At 28.2% G+C, this 27,490-nt stretch overlaps 1 protein-coding gene and 1 long non-coding RNA gene across 3 annotated transcripts in view; one reads left to right on the top strand and one right to left on the bottom strand.

Annotated features, from left to right (window-relative positions):
- The window catches only part of LOC142321111 (uncharacterized), a 66,880-nt gene that overhangs the window by 35,545 nt on the left and 3,845 nt on the right, over positions 1-27,490 (top strand). The window contains exon 3 of the long non-coding RNA XR_012755586.1: positions 3,804-3,900. This is a non-coding gene — a long non-coding RNA (uncharacterized LOC142321111). The remainder of the gene's footprint in view (positions 1-3,803; positions 3,901-27,490) is intronic.
- for (cGMP-dependent protein kinase for) overlaps positions 12,534-27,490 on the bottom strand; it is a 617,480-nt gene continuing 602,523 nt past the window's right edge. For both annotated transcript variants that reach the window (XM_075359091.1, XM_075359082.1), the window contains 4 exons: positions 25,849-25,978; positions 24,163-24,289; positions 19,824-19,886; positions 12,534-15,640 (listed from right to left, as the gene is read on the bottom strand). In XM_075359091.1, coding sequence (XP_075215206.1) covers positions 15,475-15,640; positions 19,824-19,886; positions 24,163-24,289; positions 25,849-25,978 — 486 coding nt within the window. In that variant the 3' untranslated portion in view covers positions 12,534-15,474. The remainder of the gene's footprint in view (positions 15,641-19,823; positions 19,887-24,162; positions 24,290-25,848; positions 25,979-27,490) is intronic.

Genomic DNA, 27,490 nt, shown 5'->3' with positions numbered 1-27,490 from the left:
TCTTCTCAGACAAGTGAGCCATTTACATTATAAATAGATCTTGGAATATGTATTTCTGGCAAAAAGAAAATCTCTGATTCTATGAAGACATCACATCACATCATATGTAATGATGAGGGCAGTGATATCTGAAATGCATCTGATAGGACCATACTTTTCTAAAGAAAGTGTTGATAGGTTTCATATCTTAACATGCTTGAAAATTATTTTATTCCTCAGCTTCAATTTACTGGAATAGAATTAACTGCCATTTTACAGCAAGATGGAATTCCAATTCTTGCTCCTGCTCTGTCAGTAAGGTATCTTTTAAATGAGCATTTTGAAAGGTGGTATTGGTAGGGGTTCCAGAATTTAGTGGCCACCTAGAATTTCAGGCCTAGCCTAAGAGAATTCTGTTTGGGATATAATGAAAGAAAAAATCTCCCATTTGCAACTAAGGAATGTTGATGAGCTGAAAACTGCTGTCAGAGATTATTTTTATGACTGATCCTTCAATATAGAAGAGAATGTTTAAATTCACTTGGCAGCTGATAAAACTGTGTGCTGAGAATGGAGAAGTACACATACAGGTAAAATTTAAAGTAAGTTTTATGCATAAAAATATTAAATAAACTAATGAAAAACAATTCATGCTTATTTCTTTTGATGGAAAGAGACTTTGTGACTGTAGATAATTATACCTAAAAGTTATGCAAGAGGAAAATAAAACTAGAGATAGATTTCTGTAATGTAATAAAAAAATGTTGTGATACCAATATGTTGCATTTAACAAAAAATTGTGACTTACTAGAAGAATAGAGAAAATTTTATTGTTATGCCAAATATATCGTTTTTAATCATATTTTGTCTTAAATTTTTTACAGCTAAAGATTCTTTACTTTCTGATCTCTGATTGACACTTGTACCAATCATATATAAAAAGGGTGCCCCATATAAAACGAAACCCAACCTTATATTGGTAGGTATTGAAATAATAAAAAGGCATGTGCAAATGTAAATGTAATTTTTATTATTACCATCCATTACCTTACATTTAGAGTAAATGTTGGAAGTGGCCGCCATCTTCTTGAATACAAGCTTCAATTCTTTTTACAGCGTTTCTTGCAACTTTTTTCAAAGTTTGTGGCTGGATATTTAATACAGCTTGTTCAATATTGACTTCAAGTGTTCGTGGTTTTTGCTGTAGGCTTTTTCTTTGAGGTAACCCCAAAGAAAAAAATCCGCCGCAGTCAAATCTGGAGATCTTGGTGGCCACAAGCCTCGACCGATAACACGATTACCAAAGAATTCCTCAACGAAATCAGAAGTTGAACCTGCGTAGTGCGATGTCGCACCGTGATGTTGTAGCCAGCAGTGTCTGTCTTCCTCTTCCAAGAGTGCAATGAACTAAAATAAAATATCCTGATATCGTTCTGCATTAATGGTGTACTCGAAAAAAATAGGACCGATTATTTTCTTCCGCGATATCGCGCACCACACGGCCAACTTCTGCGGGTGTAATTGTTTTTCGTGATAAACGTGGGGATTTTCAGCACTCTAAATTCTACTGTTTTGGCTGTTTACGTAGCCATCCAAATGAAATCATGCTTCATCTGTGAAAAATAACGAATCCATAACATTAATTCCCTCACGCAGAAATCGACGGAACCATTGACAATATTGTAGCCGTTTTTCTTTGTCGGGCTCAAGAAGTTGATGATGCGATAAGGTCGAAATTGTAATTGTTTGGTCGCCCGATGAACAGTTGATTTAGACAAATTAATTTCAGCAGACAAACGTCTGATCGATTTATTTGGCGAGGCAAGTAATCGGTCTTTGATTTCAGCGACTGTATCTGTATTCAACACTGACGCAGATCTTTTGTGTTCCTTGTTATTAACAGAACCAGTCTCTCTAAATTTTGCAACTAACCTTAATAGTAATGTTTTGTTATGAGCTGGTTTATCTGGGTACTTATGGCGAACGAATCTTGCACTGCAACCACTGATTTCGTACTGAAGTACGACTCAACAATGAAAACACGTTCATCTAGCGAAAACACCATCTTATCTCTAGCAATACACTGAACGTTATGATTGCATTGTTGTTACTATCGGTAGTATTCTACTGCGTCGCCGCGATGTTCAGATGTTGGACGAGTCCATTTCAGTAAAGAGTAGGGGAGTAAGCTTGACTTTTGAAATTTCATGGATGAGTGATTGATGGGTTGCGTTTTATATGGGACACTCTGTATATATACATACGCACACACGCAAGTATAAAAAAAAAACACCAACCTTATTGGGATCCCACAAAACTGAATGTATTCTTATACTCCATGTTTAAATAAAGTAAAACAACACCCAAAAGAATAAAAATTAATAAAACAAAGTATTAAAAAAAATCAACTAATTGTCAAAAATACATTATTAAATTAAATTTAAAGCACTTAGATCTGCCAAATTAGTAAATAAATTATTACGTTACTAAAATTCCTTTCATACCAATTAGAATTAATTAAAAGAAGATAGAAACCAATCTAGCACTGGCTTGAATTCAGATGCTGATATAACGCGTGTGTGTGTATATATATATATATAAAAATGTGTGTACACACATACACACATGTGATTCAGGGAATGGGGAACTTTGAAACTTATATTAGTAGCCCTGGGTATCAACATGAATAATTTATAGAAGCCAGCTCATTCTGTCTTGACAGAAAGGCAGGATAAAGAAGAAAGAAAAGTGAAGATCAACGCACTACCACGAACTGAAATCCGACTTGACCTGATTCCAGCCGAGATGCAGTGATGCAGACAGCCAGAGTGAAGAAAGTTTCCTAACTTTGTTTCATTAACCATCCACCCTGCTTTCCCAAATCTTACAATTACGTCATCGTCAGCACATGCGACTCTCTTTGGAAAGGGAGTACATTGCATCCTCCAAACATTAGGGCCCCTGAAGAATGCATTCCATCTAGAACCAAAAAGACTTCAGAGAATGGACTGAAGGGGAATCACAATAGGAGAACATGTCACGTATGCGGCTAGTCTCCCAAGATCATCCTGATCCCATAGCAAAAAACACCCACCATGTGATGTTTCCAGTTGCCACACCACTGGCCTGACATTGAAACATGGACTCACTGCTGGGCTGCAAGATGGCGAGTCCACCTTGCAGCAGAAATATAAATAAAATAGCTTTATGGTTTGATAGACAGACAATTTTCTCTTAACAGTAATTTTCATTTTCAAAATCAATTTTGAAAATGAAAATTATTTATTTTTTATTAAAATCATTTTCATTTATTTCATCAATCACAACAAAAATAATACAGTTTCTAAAAAGGCAGATGGCTACAAATTTCTTATAATCCTAAATCTCCTTTTACATTCAATGAGCAGTAAATGATGCTAATCTGATGAAATGTAGATATAATTAAGCAAGATAAGGTAATTACAGATGTTGTTGACCAGAAAGAATGCATATAGCTACACCTGTAACATTTTTATGAACAAAAGGAAAAAGAAGAAATGAAATAAAAGCAAGTCTTTTGTACCACTTGCTGAGTCCAAAAATCATGTCAATTTTTATTTGTCATCCTCAGATAAGTTGTAACACCCCACAAAAATTACTAGTAACTAATTCGTACAATATTTTTAATCTTAATATTTTATGAAACTGAGTATTAGAAAGCTGCAAAATTTCAAAAAATTACAGCTAAACTATACATAGAAAAATGCATTGTTAATTTTAATTATTGTATTATCTGTTAAAAATATGCTTTTATTAATTTTTATTGATAATTTTATTATTTATAGACATCAGCATGTTTTACAAGGAAGATTACAGAGTATTCCAGTTTCTTCATCCAGCCCTCAAGTTGATAATTCACTCGGACCTTCACTAATAATTGAGGTAAGTTAATTTATAATAACATTTTTGAATGTGTAAACTTAAAGTACAGCAGTTTTGTTAGTATCAAAATATTTTAACAACTATTCTAATATGTAATATTAAAATATTCCAAGATTTGATGATTTGGGCTGTTTGTGGAATTGGTTCTCATAATTCTTTATTTTCTAGCACTATCTTTTCTAATATTTTTTTCATTAAAACAAGCTACATTGTATGTACTTCCTGCTCTCTCTCTCTCACACACACTCTCTCTCTCTCTCTCTCTCTATGTGTGTGTGTGTGTGCATATGAGTTTATGTGTATTAATTTCCTTGTATGTGTGTACATAGTGAACTCATATGATCTCACATACTTTATTGAATGACAGAACTATACATCATTTGTTACAAGTTCAAAACATTTCATACAGATATTTTTAAATTATTCAATTTCTATCATAACTACCAATACAGCATTTTAAATTCAATTAAGTTTTACAAACATTTATATTTAGGATTTATAAAATGATAAGGAAAAATTAAGAACATTTTTCTTATTTTAGTAGTTCAACAAGTATAGCTGCTTATTTCATTTCTTTTTTCTTTGCCCTTACAATGTATCTTAGTGTTTGCCTCTTCATTCACTTCTTCATCTGCTAAAGTTTCATCAGAATCTTCTATTTCTCCTTCAACAATTTTATATTCATCATTTCGATTTTTAACAATGTTAAACATTACTGCACAAGTAATTGCAACTATTGCTACGCCATCTAGTTTTATTAGAATCTCTTAAGATATTTGAAAACTTTCTCTATTATGACTCGTTCTTTGGAGGGTTAATTGTTGTAAATTTGTTGTTCAGTATTACTAGGTTTCTTGACTGGTAAAAACAACCAAGTTGCAATACCATAGCCACGTCCTCCAAGAAGCAAACTGCAGCATAAAATTTTTAAACAGCTTGTAACGTTTTGCTGCATCTCCAAATTCTGCTGTTGTGGGTGCTATTTGGCCATGAAGTACCTACACTAGTAATTTTCCTTCTGCATTATAGGTTATCTGAATCCTTGTACGAAGTAAAGGAAGTATTGTGATTAAAAAAAATTTCAGTTTCCAGATTTTACAGAAATATCCATTTGACCATCCTGTATTCATTTTGACTAGTTTCGGCGTGATGTCTGTATGTACGTATGTATGTATCTCGCATAAGTCTTGTATGTGTCTTGCATAACGATTAGCCATAGGATGTTGAGATTTTGGATTTAGGACTGTTGTAACATCTAATTGTGCACCTCCCCTTTGATTGAAATCGACTGAACCAAAAGTGTTCAAAAAAGCCCAAAATAAAAAAAAATTGGATTTTGAACTTTTTCTTAACTGCAGTAATAAGCCCTCATTGTGCGTTTTACAGCGATATATCAAAAGTGGTACTTATTTTCATTGGGTTCAGAGTTATAGCCAAATAAAAGTTTAATTAATGAAATATTTGGATCTTAGAGGAACGCATATCAGTTTGACTTCATCTCCTTTTTTTTTAATTTAAATATACTGATTTATTAATAATTATTAATGTCTCATTGAAAAAAGTTACAATGAATAATAATTAAATAACAAAAAAAAAACAAAATATGAAAAAATATCAGAAATTTTTAATGAAATAAAATTTTGGTACTTTTCACTTTAAAAAAAATGTGTAAATGTAATTTCAATAGGTGTACAAGGAAGTCATGCGTTATCCACATCAGATTTATTTTAATAGAACACTGTATCTCACATATAACATTAATATACAACCCATAATTGAACTCAACTGTAAACTAATATACTTTTTCACTCACAGTAATAATATTTTTACAATAATAAGAAACATTTTCGAGCTCTATATAGCATTTTTCAACATAAAAACCTAGCCTTAATTCATAAAAAAAAGAAAAAAAACAAATAATTTATATCAGTGGTAAGGTTCTTGTCTATCATACTGCTGGAATGCCTGTATGACGACTAGTCTTCTTTGGTGCAATATAACCAAGAAGTACTATGCTTCTTTTCTTTTTACGTTTAACATTAAAACAAAATTTCTAATATAAAAATAAATAAATGTTTATAAATGACTTTTTTTTATTCTGATTATGATGTTTGCAAGTACCAATACATACATTTTAATATTTTGAAGTTATCCATAAATTAATTTTTTTTTGTCAGCCCCTTGATCTTTGAATTAATAAAGTTGCAATGTGCAAAATAGAGTTCAAACAGGCCAAATAGATTACATAAATAGATTTTAAAAAAATAATAAAAATGAAAAAAAAACAAACAAAATAGACACTGAATAATATTTATTGTCATTAAAATTACTGTAAAAATATAATTTTAATATTTACTTACAAAATAAAATTGTATTCCAAAATTCAACAATTCTTATAATTATTAATATATAAATATAACTGATTACCACAATAATTAATATTAATTTATGTTAGCAAACATAAACAAATTACAAATAGTAATTATAATAATCTATTGTATAAGTGGTAATATGTGCATATTAATATATAATAAATTTAATAACACTTAATAGCATTAACATTCAATATAATAATATTCAATTTCACAATAAGAATAATAATAGATTATATAACAAGAAAAAATAAAACTCGGCAAGACAATCAACAAAAAAGAAAGCTCATTAATGTAAGTAAAAAAAGCATTTAAAAAATTATATAACATATACATAATATTAATTTAATGTACAGTAGTATTAGTTTAAAACAATAATTAAAATTAAACATAATATATAAATCTAGTTATGTACCTGAACAACACACATACTACAACACTTAATTATAGTTAAATTAATTACAGTCAATTTATTAACTAATCAATTGATTTATTTAAACTCAAAAACATTACTTAAAATGACAACAAATAATATATATTATTTAAATAAAATCTAAAACAAAAATATAATAGTTAATTTTTTAACTGCCTAAGATAAAAAATAATAATAAAATTGAAAAACTTAATATGATTTGTTAAAATAACAATATACAAAATATACATTAACATAATTAATACTAATACAGCAGTATTTTTTTTTAATTCTTTTTTATTTAGTTATTATAATATTATTTTAACAAACTTGTACATTATAAATCTAATAATATTTACAAAACTAATGTGGAAGACAGTTTTTTTAAATTGAAATTTAAAAGTTATCTTTTTTAAGGCAACAAATTATTAAAGTAATACAGTGAAACCTGTCCTCAATATGTTCTTGAATAATGGAATCCACTCAGCAACAACATTTTTCCATGTTTTATGATTTCATTACAGAACATTAATGCACTCTATGATTCTATTATTTATCTGTATAATAATTAATAGACCTTCTCCATCGGAAAATAGGAAAAAAATTAAAATTGAAAAAAGGCTTTCATCAGTAGCACACTGAACACATATAGTAAAAATTTCATTACAGTTAGTGCTCATCTTGTGGTATAAAAGTAGCACTTTTGGTACCTTCACAGAAAAAATGTTGCAGAAAACATAAAAAAAAAAAAACATCTTCTAGAAGAATGATGTCAGTGTAATACGAAACTGAGTTACTAATCATTGTTAATATTAAAAAACAAAATATGGTAATTAATCCAGTCTATTAATCTGATTCTATATATTTTTATTTTTGAACGTATAAAGAATTAAATCAACAGGAATCTCATAATACTACTGGCAACTAGTAATCGAGCTGTAACTTAAGAGTGTTATTATGTTTACTTTGACTACACCTGATGGTACTGTATCTACATAAATACATATTGGATATTTATCATTCATTAAATAAATAAAGAACCAATATATTTCATTCAGAGCAATGTTTTCTTTTTATTTGTTGACTACTATAATGTGAGTAAACTAATTTATAAATTTAAGTTTATATTAATTAAATTTTTGCTTGTAATATTAAAAATATTTTATTTCTTTTTTATATAATAAATTCAAAATTTATGGAATTACACAATGATGGATTTTACACAATAAAATTCTGTTTAAATCTTTCCACCAGTAAATACTAAAACAGCTTCCAAACATAAAATTATTTACATTCATAAAACAACATAGTAAATGTTCTTCTTCCAGTATTTTGTTTATTTAATGGTCATATCTTATAAATGTACAAACAAAATGATTAAAATATTTTTATACATTGTGCATATCCAAAGGTCTTTTATTAATTTAAAATTATAGTTTAAATAGTCATATTAGTAATAAATAACTTTAATTTAGTAATAAAACAAAATATCTAAAATGTATTGTTAAAAAGATTAAAATAAAAAAGTTCAATGATATTAAGGAGGCATTCATTCACAAATACATTTTTTGGAAGGGACAATAAATAAGTAAAATATGTTTTACTTAAATTATCCTGATTCAGGTTCAAGTAATTTTTCAGAAAAAATTAATAAATTATCAGGTCACATTAAAATTAGAAAAATAATTAAATTACATTAATTAAATATAAATATATATATATATTCTAGCTCTGAAAAAGAAATTACATCTATTTTCTACATTATCTTTCTATCTATACACATAGTACTTATTAATGTATTGAAGTCATTTATTACCATCTTATAGATTACAAAATGCTGCCTATGAATATAATTTGATGTGAATTATAACAAATTTGTTTATAAGAACTATTTATAGATATTTTCAGAAACTAAAAACAATTTATAACTGTTATAAACATCAACAAGATTGTCAGTAAACTGAATAAAAGTATCACTAGTCATATCACTTCACTTCTCAGACTGGTCAAACAATATCTGAAGTCGTTTTAAAAGTTTATAATAATTATATTTACTTTATGATTAGGTGATTAATATAAAAGCATTCTGATTACACATATATAAGGTAAATTGTTTAAAAACAAACAGTTTCCAGTTAGTCCCTAACTGGAAATCTAATGCAGAATCTTCAGTATCACATAGTCTACGATTTAAGATAAAGAAAGGTATGGTTAAAATTAATTAGTTTTTTACTGAAAGATTTTTATCATGGTAAACTCATAATAAAAGTTCCTCTGACTTGTGTTGAATGAAAACCAGTACATCAAACAGTTATTCTACTTTTATTTTATTAGTATTCATAGGTACCTGAATCCCTAAGTTGTGAAGTTAAGAGGGAACACATATAGTCCTCTTTATTTTCTGATTCCCAGGTCAGGATGTCATCAGAATTAGAAAGTAATAAAAAATAGTAGGCGGGAAGTAGAACTGAAGAACTGCATTAATTTTAGTTTCGCTAGGCCTCACATCAAAGGAGACTCAATCTTCCCACTAATAATGATCATGATGCTTATTTAATAATTAAAAATATACAATAGAGTAAACAAAAAAGAGAAATGATCTAATGAAATTAATACAAATATTTTCATAAATCATAACATATATTTTATATATAAATAAATATCAACTGTTAACACTAATTAAGGCATTATTTATTTTTTTTACTTAAGTGTACTGATAAAAAAGAAAAACAGAAAAATTATTCTATTACATCTTTACATTAAGAAAATGTAGTAATAAATATACTACAGACCTACAATTGCGACATATTCATCCACTGATAAATTTTACTCATCTATGGAATAATGATATTATTCCATTCTAATTTGAAAGATGTCAGTGTAATGTCAGTGTAAATACACAAATCTTTTTCACTCAGTATTTTTATCAAATTATTACACACAAAGGAGGGTTTCATGTTGGGCTGGCTCTATGTACACATATTTATTATTAAGGTGTTAGATAATTAGTGTTAATACCCTGAGTAACATTGTTCATAAATTACTACAGAAAAGAAAGTAATTACTTATTTTTTCTGGACGACTACTACAAATGGTTATGTAGTGTTTGTTTGTGTCCCTGAAATTTGAAAATGGAAACACCAATTTTCGAGGAATAAATTACCCTACAGTCACTTTCATCCAACAGAAATCTACAATTTTTCTTCTAATAATTAATAATTCTTCAAATAATTTATAAGAACCCACCCACTTACAAACATTTATTTTTAACTGGATTTAAATTACCATATTACTAATGCACTTTTAGTCATTCAGATTCAATTAATGGTATTAATTAGTTTATTGTGAAGTATGGTAGATGTGTAGTAGGTTTAAAAAATATATGAATAATTTATACAAATTAATTGAAATACAGTTGGGCTCACATAAAACTGAAGCGTATGAAAACAAACCTACTAAATTCTCAATGCTATAAGTTAAAATTTAATTTTAACATTAAAAATTAATCAGTTGCCAGTCAATTGATATAATTCAGTAATACAAAAAAAAGTACTGTAACAGTAATATCAAATATTCTATATGTGCTTAGTAATGATAACATAATTACAAATACACTCTAGGAGACAGTGAAACAACACAGCACAAACAAGCTGAAACATGTTAATTCATCAGGTTTGTTTGCATCTAATCTTAATTTATTTTGGATATATTTCACACATATAAACAGAAATTATAATCTAAAATCAGATATTAAAATTATTGAAAATTAGATATTAACAATATAATATAAAATTGTAATAAATCAAAATTTATTACAATATTATCTATATAGAAAAAATATCTCTATAAGAGGCAAAATAAAACTGATAATCTACCTTACTTGTATGCATCACAACAAAAACTCTCTGGGTTAATTGTAACAAAGAATTAATTGTGTAAAATATAAATAATAAATAAATTTTTCTGTAAAATTTTACATTAGCTCACAAAAAAACCATGTAAAAGAACATTGTCTAAAAAAATTAATATTAACATTAAAATGCTTTACCATAACTTGTTTGCTTTTCAAATACTTTTGGTTTAATCACTAATTACATCAGAGGCAATTATCTTAACAATTTACAATTATCGTAGTACAACATTTTTACAGTTTTTTTAATCTTCAGACAAAAATCATCTGTAGACTGCAGAAATGTGTTTTCTTCAGCCTGTCATCATAATTAAATTACATGATGAGTTAGAATATGTAACAAGGAAGTGCACCAAATAAAAACTGAAATTAAAAAAATATATTTCAGTATAAAAGCAATTGGAAACAGCATACTGATAAGAGTGTTTTTTTCCCAACAAAGTAATGCAGCACAAGCTGATGAGATATAGAAATGTAAATAGACCTAAGAAAATATAGAGAGAATTACTAGGATTACGACCTTTATTCTCACATCAGATCAAAAGGCCTAAAGCTTGAAAAAGAAGATTGTTGTAATACATTAAAACAATATACCAGGTATCCCATAAGTTCCATACGTACAAAAATAAACATTTATTAATGAAAACCATTTTTATTTATATAATATGCTGCTTTACATAACTACCATCAGTGTTTTGAAAATATATTTCAAAGTGTGTCCTCCACTGCAGAACACACTTAAGCACAGCTGTAATTATGTTTGTAATAACAAAAATAAATAAAAATGGTTTTTATAAAAAAATATTTAACTCTGTATGGCAATTTATGGGACCAAACAGAATAGATTCGAAATTAAATAAGCTGACTAATTTTGAAACTTAAGGAAACAATATGAATTTTTTTTAAACATTCTAAAACTATAATTTTTTTGAAGAATCAAAATCTATTTCAGAAACAACTGTTAAACATGAGGGCATTTAGATTATCCTTCAAACAAGATGAAGTTTATTACTTGTAATAGACATGTTCACTAATGTCATTGAGAATCATGTTTTTAACAATCATCTTTTTTTTACAGCAGTTACTATAATTTTAATTAAAATGATAATTTTAACTTACTAACCACTTTATTTTAATACAGCAAGAAGAAAATAATTTGTGAAATAAATTATTAACAGTAATAAGTAAATAAGTTCATTTATGTAAGAGAAAAACATGTAATGACAAAACAATCTCTTAATATATTATTCATGATAAATAAAACACATTTATACAACATATTCAAGAAATAGAAATGATAAATTGGCACATTAAAATAGTACTTTTAAAATACTACCTAATTTTATACAAATAATTAATTATTTACTGTATATCTAAATACCATAAATACACTTTTGATTTCATTAACACTTATTTTTTGTTATTTTTGTTACATTATATTATAAATATTAACAACTCTAAAGTGAAAAATCACTATATTATAAAGTAACTGGTAATAATTATTATTATTTTTACAATATTTATCAATCTGCAAGTGCATTGTACTATCAATAACAGTTCATTTAACTTGTACATAATACACTGCTCAAGGCAAATAAAAGGCATTTGATTTCATTATAGTAACTAGGTGTACAATTAAGTTAGTAAATATTATTTTACTAATAGTTAATTTATATTAAAATCCATATTTGGCCAAATAAGTTAAATTCTTTTTTTTATTATTTATCTCTAATTTTTTAAAGCCTACAAAGATTAAATTAAAAACTTCTTGATTTAAAAATTAATAGTGTAAGATAAATGATAAAAAATAAAACTTTAACAAGGTTTTTTAACAGGGTGTGCAAGTTTAAACTAAGCAATTAAATTCTAAACATACATAAAAATTAGTTGCATACCAAAATTGGAACTATGAGAGATAAAGTGAACCCTTGTATAGAAGTTAAGTCAGTTAATAAGGGATAAAAGAACAAATAAAATTTTTGCAAAATAGACAATATTACATGAATGTAATACCAAAAACTACTAATATGTAATACAATACAGTATATGTTCTTATCTCAAATATCTTGTTATTGAGAAAGTTCTCTAACACTTGTCATTAAACCACTATGTAACCATACCTACAAACTACATACCAGTTTATCTTATCAGTAAATACAATTTAGTAAACGAAATCATTCAATTGCCATAATATGAGGAAAACGAGATGAGGTAGAGAAAATAAATATTAAATCATTAACACAAGGCAGACTTTACTCTTAAACTATAATGCTCCAAAAGCAGTTATAGACAATAAGTTCTGATTTAATGATAAATTTACTTTTCACAAATTAATACATCTAAAGCATAACAAAATTGTTTTTTTAAGACATTAATATACTAAGTACTATTTATGAATTACCTTTGCGATTATCTAGTAGTACATCCTTCCACTATTTAAAAACATGAAGTCCAGGATGTCCAGGAGATATTACTGACACTGATGCAACAGATCTAAATGTTATGTAAAAAAAGAACACATTCATTTAAATAATTCATGTTTCCTGGCTTTTTATGTGAAGAGAAATTTATATAAACATAAATATTTTCTGGATTCATAACAATGCTATAAACTTTATTTAAAAAAACGTAAATCAGAAAATATTATAATGTATTTACTTTTAATAAATAAAAAAGTAAATTTAAAAGAAACAATTAAATCATTACTATTCCTTCTAAACAACTGATGGAAGTCCCAATTTTTCCATGACAAGTTAATTTTTAAGTATATCTTATGCAAAACAATAAACATCATGTGTCTCTAAAACAAAAAAGAGGTCATGCAACTTTACATTATGGATTAACAAAGGGCTGAAGATTGTTAATTGTTGTGTAACATAAAAGTTCCCAATTCCATTTCAAAGACAGCCTTCTGTTAATATTATAGATTTAAACATAAAAACCTGGACTTAATATTCTTTTAAAATAATAAATCATTATAAAATTTATAAGAAATTAAAACCATAAACTTGGTAATGAATGGTTAAATTAAAGAACTAAAGATCTGAAAATTTTAAGATACTATTAGAAATAATTGATGATATGAATAATTTTTTCAAAACTAACTATTAAAAAGAAAAACTCTTAAGGTGAATATGCCAATAAAGATTAATAAAGAAACACTATTTTTATAAAATGGAATTAAAATAAACATTTTTGTTTTTGGTGGCTTGTAGTATCTGATTATATTATTATACTAATATTACTAGTAATACTAATATATAATAAAATTAACTTTCATACATGCAAACTAAATTTTTCTACTCTAAATTAACATTTATATTAATGAAATATGATAATGTAATAATTGTACTTAAAAGTGCTGACTTCCAAACTAATAAAAATTGAAAACACTGTGAAAATTTTAACATGAAATTGGTTAGGTTATATTAATGGCAAAAATGTAAATTGGAAAATATTTTTTTTTTTTTAATAGTAATCTAAAAATTTAATATTATTAAAAAGATAAATGTTAAACTTTTCTAAATGTAACAAAAATTTATTTTATTATTACGTTATTTTATGAATGCATGATAAGCAGTGCCCCACAAATATTTTTTTTCTAAGATTTTAACACCAGTCTCTAAGTAAAAAAATTACTGAGCTTCATGAATTAGCTTCTTAATTAAATATAAAAAATTTAAAAACAAATCAGTAAAATAAAAAGCAGTTTAACATTGTTGATATTACTAAACAAGAGTGATGACATAACAATGCAATGTAACAAAAGCAAATGCAATGAATATTTAAATAAAAAAGCTAGCAATTTCTCTAATTTAAAATTTTATCATTGTCTACGATATCATACTTCCATTTTCTACCCAAAACTTGATAAATTTTGAAAAGCTTAAAGTTATGTATCTACAGATTCACAATAGAAAAAATAAAACTAAAATAATATGAAAATCAAAAAGCTAAGTAAAATAAAAATGCAATTCTAATCAAGCTACCATCACTGTTATCTTAATTCACACCATTATTGAAGTCTTCAAACTTAAAAAATTAAATCATGATTATTATTATTAATTAATTTACTTAAAAATAATTAAACATTCATGTAACATTGAAAACTGCAAGCAAAAAACAAAATTAAAATTCTCATAAATACAATATTATTAGACGTTCTATTCAACACTTAATCAAACAATATATATATATCTTTATTCAATAATAAAATAGTACAATCTCAATTAAAGAAGTTCCCAACAATTTTAAGATACACACATGACTTTTCAAATTATTAGGTTTTTAAATTTCACCAATTACAGGGCAATAAACATATTGAACTGTTTGAACTATTTAAAATATATATATTAAATCTTAATTTAATACAAACTTAGGATAAAACACAACAATTTTTTTTCATTTACAAATTAAAAACAACTTTTTTCTACACACAAACAGACAATTTTGTAACTACAACAGACTTACTCAGATTACTTAAAAAAATGAAGAACTTACTTTAAATAAATAGTCAATATCAATAAAAAATTATAAAATCATAAAATTAAAAAAAAATAATTATTTGATTGATGGGGCAAGATAAAAATGATATAAGATTTAAAAAAATGTACAGTAATAACTGGAAGCATAAGTAATTAGGAAGATTTCTTGATTTAATAATAATTATTATTAGTCGAAATAGAAGGAACTTTTATCCTTAGAAGTAATGATCGTAAAAAAACATCTGAATCCAACTGAACCAAAAGAATTAGATGAACTTTTTTTTCTAAACTGTAATATCACAATCTGCACTATGTGCTCAAATGTATTAAAACTTTAAAGGTATAAATAATAATTATATATATTATATTGATTAAAAAAAAAAACAAAATAAATGACTAGAAGTCAGTATCCCAGCCTGTCAGGTCATCTGGTGGTGGTTCTTCAGAATCTGGTGGATAATCATCAAAATTACTTGTATCAATAACACTCTTAACTTTAGGCAATATTGGTGGAATAAGAGTTCTGTTGCGTAATCCTTCCCAATTAAATCCATCAAACCACCTAAAAAAAAACAAACAATTAAATAATATAATATAATATAATTAAGAGAGAAAAATGGAATTACAAAAGAATTCTTTTGGAATAAGGAAAGAAAGAATTAACAGAAATCATTATGCTTGAACAAAATGGGTACTGGTACTGGAGTAGGCCCTAGGTCTGGAGATATAAATACTGCTGGAGACTAGTACAGGAGAAATTCCGCATAGTTTCTGATAAACACGAGTACAGTTTGCGATAAATCTGATCAAGTGTGTGAGAGCTTTCAAAGAGCGTGTACAGTAACAAACAAGTAGAGAGTGCATCATGAGTATTGCATTTTGGGCAGTGGTTAAGAATGAAAAGCTGTTCAGCATTTCTTTATAAACAGGAATCAAAATGACATTCATTTATAAAGTGTAAGCTAGTTTTTTTTCTTTTGCAAACATTAAAAGTGAATAATTTTTTGCATAAAGTGAACTGTTGATTTTGTAATTGTTGTTATAAGTTCTTGTTAATTCTGTAATAATTTCTATTTGCTATTGCTAGGTGTATAATACATTGGTATTATATTTTGCTATTTATAATTGGCCTATTTTATAAAAATTATTCAGGAGTAATAAGTTGAATTTGTAAGAATTTCTATATATGCTATCTTCAATATCCTTGCTGAACCATGAACACACAACAATAAACTACTTTCAGTATTGCACAGGCATCACAACCAGTATAGATGCTTGGTGCCACAGCAGCGACAGCCACAATTTGAATCATTCTTTTATCCGTTTAGCATAACATTTGCTTCATTAACTAAAAGTGAATGGGTTTTCATAAGATGTATTGAGGAGTTAATATTGAATCACAAAACCCAATTTTTGAAATTGTAGCCACCTCAATGTATAGATAATATTTTGAACATTATTACATCTTTAAATTTAATTTGACTTAAATATATATTTGATTTATTGATTTGTGTGTGTGTGTGTGTTGTCAAATTTAATTGACTCACTGAAACATTTTTAATTAATATCTGACCATTTTTTGTAAATAAATATGTTATTATGCTATTTTAAAAATGGTACACAAGACAAGTGCTTCTACACAGTGCTTCTGTGAAACTGGAAACTGTACAATAGTACGTCTCTATACATAAACACGCAAATCAGAAGGTATTACCTTCATTGAGTGCTGGTGTTCCATTTTATTTTCAAACAATGTTCACATTTTTTAATGTGAATCAATTGTTTATCTTCTTTTTTGACTTTAGAAATCAATCACCTTCTTGTTGCATAAACTCATACACACTATTTATTATTTCCCAGGCTTGCTGTTTTAATTTTATTTTTTTAAGGTAGACTTAAATTCACTCATAATAATAACACAAAAAATTCACAACCAATTATAAAATGTGATTACTCTTCTCAATCAAAACTCTAATAAAAAGAAATGGAATTTGCACAAATGCTCTTACAGGATCAACAAATACCAGAACTAGTTAATTGGATTATACTCAAGCACTCAATAATGTAAGCTTTTGGGTAATTATTTAATTTTAGATTGGTCTGGCTGTATTTAAAAACTATGAGCACATAGCAGACAATATAGCTATATTGTTTCTTGATATGATTCTAAGATAGGTGACTCATTTCCCGAGTTATAATATTTGGCTTGCCCAAATATTTTATATATTTTTACAATATATAAAATCACGATAAATTGTAAACTATGTTTATGTATGTCAGACAATTAAATGTAATTTAATTTATCATTTACTGTTTGTATGATGAAGTAATTATAGCACTTGAGAATTATGACACTTACTTGTACAACTTGTTGAAGATGACATTTTTATAACATTTTAAAATATACAATAACTTTTTTTATGGCAAAATTCTTAATCATTTATAAAGTATAAATAATGGAATTAGAAAATATTTAAACATAATCAATAATATCACACAGTAACATAAAATAATAGGTTGTATTTACATAGAAATTTGCTTCTATGCATGAAAACTAAACTGAATGTTTTCGGTTTGGATAACAGGCACCACACTAGCAGTCATAGTCCAAGATTCATTGCAGCAGCTGTATGAGGTCTGTTCAAAAAATACATAGACTGAATTGCACAGGTCCAGTTGGTTCCATTCAAATCCGCTTGGCGTTACCATGTTCGTACAGATCAGCTGATTACAACACAGTTTTTTGATTGCAAATATCATTACTGGTTGCTTAGCTATGCAGATGTTTGTGAAGTGTTTTTTTTGGTTTGGTGGATTTTAGAATGAGTGACTTGAACGAGCGGAGTTGCTGTGAAATTTTGTGTTACTTGGAAAATCTGCGAGTGAAACTTTTGACATGCTCAAGACGGCTTACGGCAACATTGCTATGAAGCATGTGACATGTTTTAAGTGGCATAGACATTTTAAAGATCGTCGTCAGTCAATTGAAGACGATGAGCGTCCTGGACGTCCTTCCACGTCAACGGACGACTCACACATAGATAAAATCAACACCCTGGTACAGGCAAATCGACGTCTGATCATCAGAGAAGTTCATTGAAGTTCTCAAACATCTGCGGGATGCTATTCAGCGGAAAAGGCCAGAAATGTGGAAGAGTGGTGACTGGTTTTTTCATCACGACAACGCTCCAGCCCAATCAGCCCTCAGAACTCGTGAGTTTTTAGCCAAGCACTTGATCACTGTTCTTCCTCACCCACCCTACTCACCTGATCTCCTCCCTGTGACTTCTTCTTGTTCCACAAATTCAAAAGACCTTTGAAAGGAAGAAGATTTGATATGATTCCCGAGACTGAGGCAAATGTGACAAAGGAACTGAACAACATCACAAAAGAAGCGTTCCAAGACTGTTTTCAAAAGTAGAAACACCATTGGGATAAGTGTGTGCATCAGGGAGGATAGTACTTTGAAGGGGACCCAGACAAGTAACTTCTAAAAATAACATTTTATTTTATGATGTTAGCCTACGTATTTTTTGAACAGACCTCGTATGTGAGCCCTGTTTTTTATCACAACTTATCAGAATATTGAGAAAAAGGAAGTAAAATGTTAAGGTAAAATTAAAAATTAAATAAAGAAAAGCAACTTTAGACATTCTCCCTAAACCAGTAATAATACTGATAGTATAAATTTACACAAAGACTGTGTTTGAAAACAATTTAATCTCTGATTTGACTGCTGGTAAGCAAATTAAATAATTATTACTACATTACATTATTACTACAATATTATTTTTAGTTATATTAATCAAAAGAAATTAACAAATTTACTACTAATTCATTTAAAATATATTTTCTTTAACAATTTTTAAATAATGTAAAACCTTTTAATTTAATAAATTTCCAAAAAAAGCAACACACTTTATTTGAGTTTTAAAAAAACTTTTATTTTAAACTGACTGCTATGGCCACTAGCCACACCAAAAAGTGCCATTAGAATGTAGTTGCAACAACACTCAACATTGTTATAATCTCATTGCCTATAAGAAGCAGCTGCTTTGATTAATGGCATTTTATCCATACTTCAATATTTAGAGTAAATATGATTCAATAATTGTTGAGGATGAAAGATAAAACATGACCTTTTCAAATGACATTGCGTCATATTTATATGATAGCAAGTGATTTTTTTATATTCAGTAACCATAGTTTTCAGTAAAAAATATAATAATTGGTTTACATGGTAAGTTTTCATCTTGCTATATTTTTTCCTCAGTTCAAAATATCTGGTAGTAACTGTAAAATTTAAAAAATTGAATTAAACTATATTTTAAATATAATACTTTCTTTTCAAAAACATATTATTAGATACCAACAAAAAAAAGGGAAGAAAAAGGTCCTGGGTAAAATGATTATCAACTGCATTTTTATCAATATTCTAAACTACATGTGGAAAGTATATTATGTAAAGAACAGGATAAAATTACAATTTTGAAAATTGAGCTTACTAAATCAGTAAACATTGACAATGAAATTAGACAGTAGTTAGAGCAGTTTACCTTTAAATAAGCAACTGCATAACCATAGTATTGATGTATAAAATAATAGGCAAACATTCTAATCATCTACTAATATTTTAAAAAGTAAAGTATTTTTTGCTTTACAAAAAAAGTAATACAAAAAATAGTAAGTAATTTACAAAAACGTAGTAACACAAATAATGAAAAACCATTAAAAAAAAAACTTACTTGTGTTTTTGAATTTCACTTATTCCACCTTTTTGATACCCAAGTCGCTCTGCTGGATTGTCTCTGAAAAAATAATACAGATTGAACAGCTGAATAAATAAAAAAAACTACATTTATAATATTTTAATCAAAATGATGAAGGTAAAAGTATTGTCCAAAACAAATAAAATATTAGCAAGTACGGTAACACATATATTCATCAACTAAAAGGTACTTTTTAATCTTTTTATAATTTTCAGTCTGGATTTTGATGTGAATGACATAAACTGCAAAAAAAAACAATCCTTTATAAACCATGTACAGAAAATTCTGTTTAAAATCTAAATTACATAAGTAAAAATACTAGGTTAGTGGTAAGATAGCTATTTAGAATGTAAAACAATGATTTTCAGTATACACTGAAGAAAAATTATTCTTTCAAAATGAAATGGCCATCTTAGTTTTAGATTATAAATACTTTTCAAAAATTATTTTTAAGCATTTTCTTGTTCTCTAATCTATTTCAATAATTGTTTAGCTTAGCTTTTTGTATAATTGAGATACTACTACTACTAAAATATAAAAAATTTTAACCTCAAAAAAATTCAGTTTGATTTCATCTTGATCTACCTCTAAAATTTTATTCAAGTGAGATTGATGTACAGTAAAGCCGGTATAATAGTTCTATTATACAAACTTAAATAAATTGTTCTGTTCAGACTGCTAGCTGGTTTATCATTACCTCATACTGGAAAAATAGGCTAATGGTGAACACATTGATTAACTTTACTCAAACTGATTATATTTCTTGTTCATGAATTATGTTCATTTTTATTTGGAGATCCCCATTTTCTTTATCTACAAAAAACAACTGTACAAATCATCACTCACATAACACAGTTGTGAATCAACAAATTCCAATTCTTATATTTTAATCTGTTTCCGTGTTTTCCCCCCTACTACTCTGTTTTGGATCAACAGTGAAGTATAACACAGAGAGCGTCCTTTCAACTCTGTTTGTGCTAAAGTGAAATAAGTTGACTAATCGACTGAATAACGAGCCTTCCCACCTCGGCAGTATGTTTCGCATGGCAGGTCAACCTGCCAGTGGATCTTTTTTTATTTTTGCCTGCCTCTAACTACCAGTTCCGAGTCCAGTCCCAGCAGGGTCATTCCCAAACTCTGGCTGATAGCCAGGTCTTGGTCTTTATGCCTTTCTTTGCCTCTAATGAGTACCACCCCGAAGAGTGATCCCATCAGGTCTTGGTCTTTTTGTTTTCCCTTTTGACCCAAAATAACTTGTATGGGAGTCTCTTTGCCTCATCATAACCACTCACCTGTGCAGGCACAGATAAATGGCCACTCAGCAGGAAGCTGTACCTAGACCCTACGTGCTTCATTGTCCCTGTTCTTGTGGTCCAGTATTTTTTTTTTTTTGTCTTCAGTCATTTGACTGCCTTGATGCAGCTCTCCAAGATTCCCTATCTAGCGCTAGTCGTTTCATTTCAGTATACCCTCTACATCCTACATTCCTAACAATTTGTTTTACATATTCCAAACGTGGCCTGCCTACACTATTTTTTCCTTCTACCTGTCCTTCCAATATTAAAGCGACTATTCCAGGATGCCTTAGTATGTGGCCTATAAGTCTGTCTCCTCTTTTAACTATATTTTTCCAAATGCTTCTTTCTTCATCTATTTTCCGCAACACCTCTTCATTTGTCACTTTATCCACCCATCTGATTTTTAACATTCTCCTGTAGCACCACATTTCAAAAGCTTCTAATCTTTTTTTCTCAGATACTCCGATTGTCCAAGTTTCACTTCCATATAAAGCGACAATCCAAACATATACTTTCAAAAATCTTTTCCTGATATTTAAATTAATTTTTGATGTAAACAAATTATATTTCTGACTGAAGGCTCATTTCGCTTGTGCTATTCGGCATTTTATATCACTCCTGCTTCGTCCATCTTTAGTAATTCTACTTCCCAAATAACAAAATTCTTCTACCTCCATAATCTTTTCTCCTCCTATTTTCACATTCAGTGGTCCATCTTTGTTATTTCTACTACATTTCATTACTTTTGTTTTGTTCTTGTTTATTTTCCTTTTTTATGGTCCAGTATATTAGTGACAAACTACTTCACTTTCTGGAACCACAATTGATGACAGTGGTCACTGTAATGGTACCAGTCACTCTCTCACATTATTGTCATTCTTCATCCTACCTTCCCCAGTCAAATATATCAACACAAGGGGTTGTCTACTTTTCTCCTGGCATTTAGACATACCCGGAAAATGCCATGCCCAGTTAAGAATTGAGTCAACCAGAAGTTTAACTCTCAGAGTTTCCAGTTGACCCATCGTCTTATTTGTGGGATTAGTCTCTGCATCCACCTTCCAGTTGATGATTGGTCCTATCTTTCCTGCCATTGCTCGAGCATTCTGTTTCTCATAGCCTCCCAGTTCTCTCCTCTGGAGACACCCTCCCTCATCAGTGCTAATTGCTTGAATGGGGGAAATCCTGCAATCATTATAACTGCCTTCGTGGAAACTGAGGAGTATGCAGAGACTAAAATTTGTTTGTGCTAAAGTGAAATAAGTTGACTAATCGACTGAATAACAAACACGGATATACATATTTTTAAACATTCTGTAATCTGTTTTTTCTAAAATAACATGGTGGAGCCAATACTCATATTCAACAGCAGTAATCTTACAGCTTTCCCTCATTGCTATTTCATATACAGAGCACGTCAGTGAAGCTGAAAAATTTAAAAGCTTAGTCATTCATTTGATATTTGGTTGAGTCACTGAAGTTGATAATAAATACATTGTTAGTCATTTAGTAATCATGGAACAGTGATTAGGTGCACATTATGTTTTCTGTATAAATTGCTTTATAAATATGATGACTCTGCAACAACTACACCAAGATTGAATCATAACTGATTCAACATTCCGTTTCATGGATGGGTCCATCTCTTCATGCAGTTAATGGATTAAAACGTTTGAGGAAAATGGGTGCACATTAAATTTAAAATATAAAGAAGGAGCAAAAGGTCTTAGAACACCAGAAAACATTGGTAGAGTTCAATCTGCCATAAACACAGTCTAAAATGTTCTGTGATTAAACATGCACTAGCACTGAATATCAGTGAACTATCGATTTGTCAAATCTTACATAAGGACTCAAGTTTTCCTCACTATAAAATTCAGACTGTTCATGAATTAAAAAATGCTGATTTGGCTGATCAGCATTTCAGCAATTCTTGTCAAGAAATTTCAGTATCAGAAACTGGTGCATAGTCTTAAGATCACAGTGCGGTGTGCACTTTTGTCATTCTGGCATTATTGGACCATTCTTTTTCAAGATGGTCAAGAAAACATTACAACCCTTACTTCAACATGTTGCATAACCATGGTCACAACATTTTTGGGGCAAGAATTAGTTAATTGCAATCAAAAAGGGAGGTACACAACTAGATGTTACAACAATCCTAAATAAAAAATTTCAACATCCTATCGCTAATCATTCTTGAGCTATGTGAGATATATACGTACTTACAGACGCCATGCTGAAACTAGTCAAAATGGATTCAGGGATGGTTAAAATAGATATTTCCGTTGAAATCTGAAATTTTCTGCGATCACATACTTCCTTTACTTCATACAAGGAAGTAAAAATATATAATATATGATTTTTACTGGTTTGATGAACTTCTCCATTACTACCACTAACCTTTAAACTTTTAAATACATATTCTTTGAAACCTTGAGTTATTTGTTTAGTTATTCTAATCATTGTATTTCCTGTAGTTTTTAAATCCTATACTTTCTTCCATTATGAATTTCAATGATCTGTATGCCTTAAAATATGCCCCTTCAACTAAAATTACCTGTGGTTCTTTATTCTCTTTCTTACAAACTTCTCATTTCAAACACCAACTCAAATAATTTTCAACACCTCTTTAATAATTATTTAAATCCTCTATTACTTGCTTTCAGGATTTCCTAATGTTCATCCTTCACTACCTCAAAGCATCAAAAAGCACTACAATCCAAATTGATATTTTTTTACACATTATTATTTCAATTCCTGAATCTACATTTGATTCTGGAAAACGCTTGGTTCTTAAATTCATAGCTTAGTTACTTTTACATCCTTTAAATAACTGAATTTCTTTCCTTTCCTTTACACCATTTTGTACTTCATCAAAATAGTAAAAAATTAAATTAATATCTATAATGAAAATTATTGAGCTAATATTACAACTAATAAAATTATTGAGCTAATATCTTACAACTAGTTATTCTGTCTAATTGAAAAGGCTACAAATAATAAAATCGGCATACCTGCAAAGTTTCTTGATCAGTACTGTAGCATTTCTAGTAATATTTCGTGGAAATTCAATGGCATCTATCCCTTTAAGTATAATATTGTAAGTTTTCATTGGATCAGCACCAGTGAAAGGAGGTGTTCCTGTAAAAAAAAATTAAACATAAAAAATGTCATACTGCATTAATGTAATTTGCTTTTAAAATATCAATAAATTCCTGATATAAACTGTAGTCAAGAAAAAATAAAAAATTGTACATTAATCAACTGTGTAAAATTTTAATAATTATGTGCTAACTTAAATTATATAATCACCTAACGTAACTCCAATTTAAATTTCACATAACACAAAGTTTATTCAGTGAAGCATAATGTACACAGTACATAACAGTTCATGTTAAAAAAAAAGTAATCAGAACAATACAAAATACTTATGCAAGATATAATTGACATATGATGAAAGATGCACGAAAAAATGAATTTTAAAAGTTAAAAAAATACATATATACTTAATTTATCGTTAAAGAACTGTAAATAAAAAGTCAACACGATAAACTACAGGAATAAAGAAAAAAATCTGAGAACTGAGAACTATTAATAAGAAGTTCAATTAATTACAATTTTTTTAGTGTTAATACATAAGAAAGTTTATGTAAGAAACTTTTCAAAGTTTTAAGGTACAGGCTTGTGAAATTAAATTCCTAAAAAGTACAGCGGGGGAAACAAAAATGAATAGAAGACAGATGTCATTAGAGAAATGTTTATGGTTGAAAGACTTCAGAAAAATAGAAGAGAATAGATTAAAGTGGTTTGCCCATTTAAACAGAATGGAAGAAAGAAGAAGAGCAAAAACATTTTTAACTTAAGCGATACCAAAAAAAGCATCCAAAAGTAGACCTAGGAAGAAGTGGAAGGATAAAATAGTGAAAAACATAATTTAAAGAGGCTTTCTTTTCTTTTTCTTTCTTTTTCCTGTTTAGCCTCCGGTAACTACCGTTTAGATAATTCTTCAGAGGATGATATGTATGAGTGTAAATGAAGTGTAGTCTTGTACATTCTCAGTTCGACCATTCCTGAGATGTGTGGTTAATTGAAACCCAACCACCAAAAGAACACCGGTATCCACGATCTAGTATTCAAATCCGTGTAAAAATAACTGGCTTTACTAGGACTTGAACGCTGTAACTCTCGACTTCCAAATCAGCTGATTTGGGAAGACGCGTTAACCACTAGACCAACCCGGTGGGTTTAATTTAAAGAGGCTGTAATGTTGTTAAAATTTTCAAGGAAAATATGTGGATGGGCAGGATGGTGGCAGCTAGTCCAGACTGGAAGAAGAAGAAGGAGATATAAGGAAAAACGTTTTCCTTACAAATTGCTTTCAACCAGAATTTTTTTTTTTTGTAGAAATTTTTGAAATATCTTTAGAGATTTTTTCTGAAAAAAAAATATATTTTTAAAATCAAATGTACAGATTATATAGAAATTCAACAAAAAAGATCTGAATTAATGGGATTTTACTGTTAAGCCATTATATATATGGATATTAAAAATATCCATTGAAAATGTTTTCTGTCCAATAAAAATCAGCAGATCAAAAAGGAAGATAAAAAAATACCATAATTATTCAATATGGATGAAGAGGATCTAGTTAAACAGGGTTTTAGAGTAAATATAATATCAAGTAGTAAACAAATACACACCTGTCAACAGTTCAAACATTAAAACACCAAGAGACCAATAATCTGCACTAATGTCATGGCCACGATTTAAAATTACCTCAGGTGCAACATATTCTGGAGTACCACAGAATGTCCAGGTTTTTCTTCCATGCTAAAACATATATAATAAAATTGTTAATATAACCATCAATTTAGTGACACAATGTCACAGAATAATAAAAACTATCGATAATTATGTATTAGCCAGTCAACCAATAAGTTACAAACTTTTGGGTTACTCTTAATATCACCTGATATAACCATTATATTACCATTTTTATAACCATTTATATTTATTTATTTTATAAATATAATTTCACCAAACTATGCTCACTAACCTTGACTATTAACACAGTAATGTTTTAAGTATTTAAATAATAAATTCAGTAATTATTGTAATTATTTATAATTTAAATAATCAAAACATTACTGTTAATTAATTTAGGTTAACAAGCAAGCGAACGTAGGTTAAATTTTGGTTGATTTATATCTATAATTATAAGCAATAATGCTTATATTTTTAATGTGTAAAATATGTTAATAATCCCATAAGTTTGAAGTATTTTCAAAGTTACAGGATTATAACGGCTATGGTCGACAGGCTAATACGTAAGTACCAAGCTATCAAAACACAATAATCATTAATTACTAAAATTATTTATTTTTACTGAAATAAACCCTTTGTTCAGTAAGAAAATTTATTTTCTAAATGAAAAGTACTATTTATATGAACTATTCATTTTAGCAATGTACATTTGCTAAATGTTTTAGCAAATGTTGTACATTGTTTTAGCAATGTACATCAACTTCACAATTAAATTTGAACATCCTGCTTAGATAATATGTTATCACATTTACAAAAAATTTCAAGTGATTAAACAAAAAAAAAGTCCTTAACTTTTACTGAAAACTAAATTCTTGGATTTTAGACTTCGCTAATAATTTTTTAAACAAAACAATCAGTCTAAAATAAATACCGAAAAAGATTGGCAAACATCTTGTTCAGTTCTAGATCACAGACAGACACCTTGATCCTGTAAAGTTTTGTGGTCAGTTCATAGAGAGCATTCTACTAATTTATAATGTTTTACACCATTGCTTTAAAATAACTATATGTGTAGCAGAGAAAAATCATGGGTATTTAGTAATGGTAAATCAAAATAAAGTTGTTTTTTAAAGACCTCAACACAAGATTTCTTGTTTATTCTGATTATTGTTTTTGTTAATAAACTATTTAATTAGTTTTACTAAATATGTTTTTTTATTTCTTTAATCTATTTAAAACGATTAAAATAATTTAAGACATTTATTTTGACATTAAAATTAAGATATTTTGGTGGCACTGCCAACCTTCAAATTGGATCATTGCGGTGAGATGGGACTTCCACTGTGAAGATTAGTCTGTCAATGAAAGCTGAACTAAATGAACAAAATGAACTGAAACATTGACTTTGTTTCATATGTGAAAAATTTCTATCCTTTTTCTTTTTCCTGTTTAGCCTCCAGGAATTACCGTTCAGGTATTACTTCAGAGGATGATACATATGAGTATAAATTCACAGTTGGCAAAAATATCATTTTTCTTATTCATTTTTAAACTTTACGACTCGCATATAAATGATTT

This window comes from Lycorma delicatula, chromosome 1 (assembly GCF_047948215.1).
Source record: "Lycorma delicatula isolate Av1 chromosome 1, ASM4794821v1, whole genome shotgun sequence".
Classification (NCBI taxonomy): domain Eukaryota; kingdom Metazoa; phylum Arthropoda; class Insecta; order Hemiptera; family Fulgoridae; genus Lycorma; species Lycorma delicatula.
The sequence above is the reverse complement of the archived record's forward strand: the minus strand, read 5'-3'. Positions and strand labels throughout refer to the sequence as shown.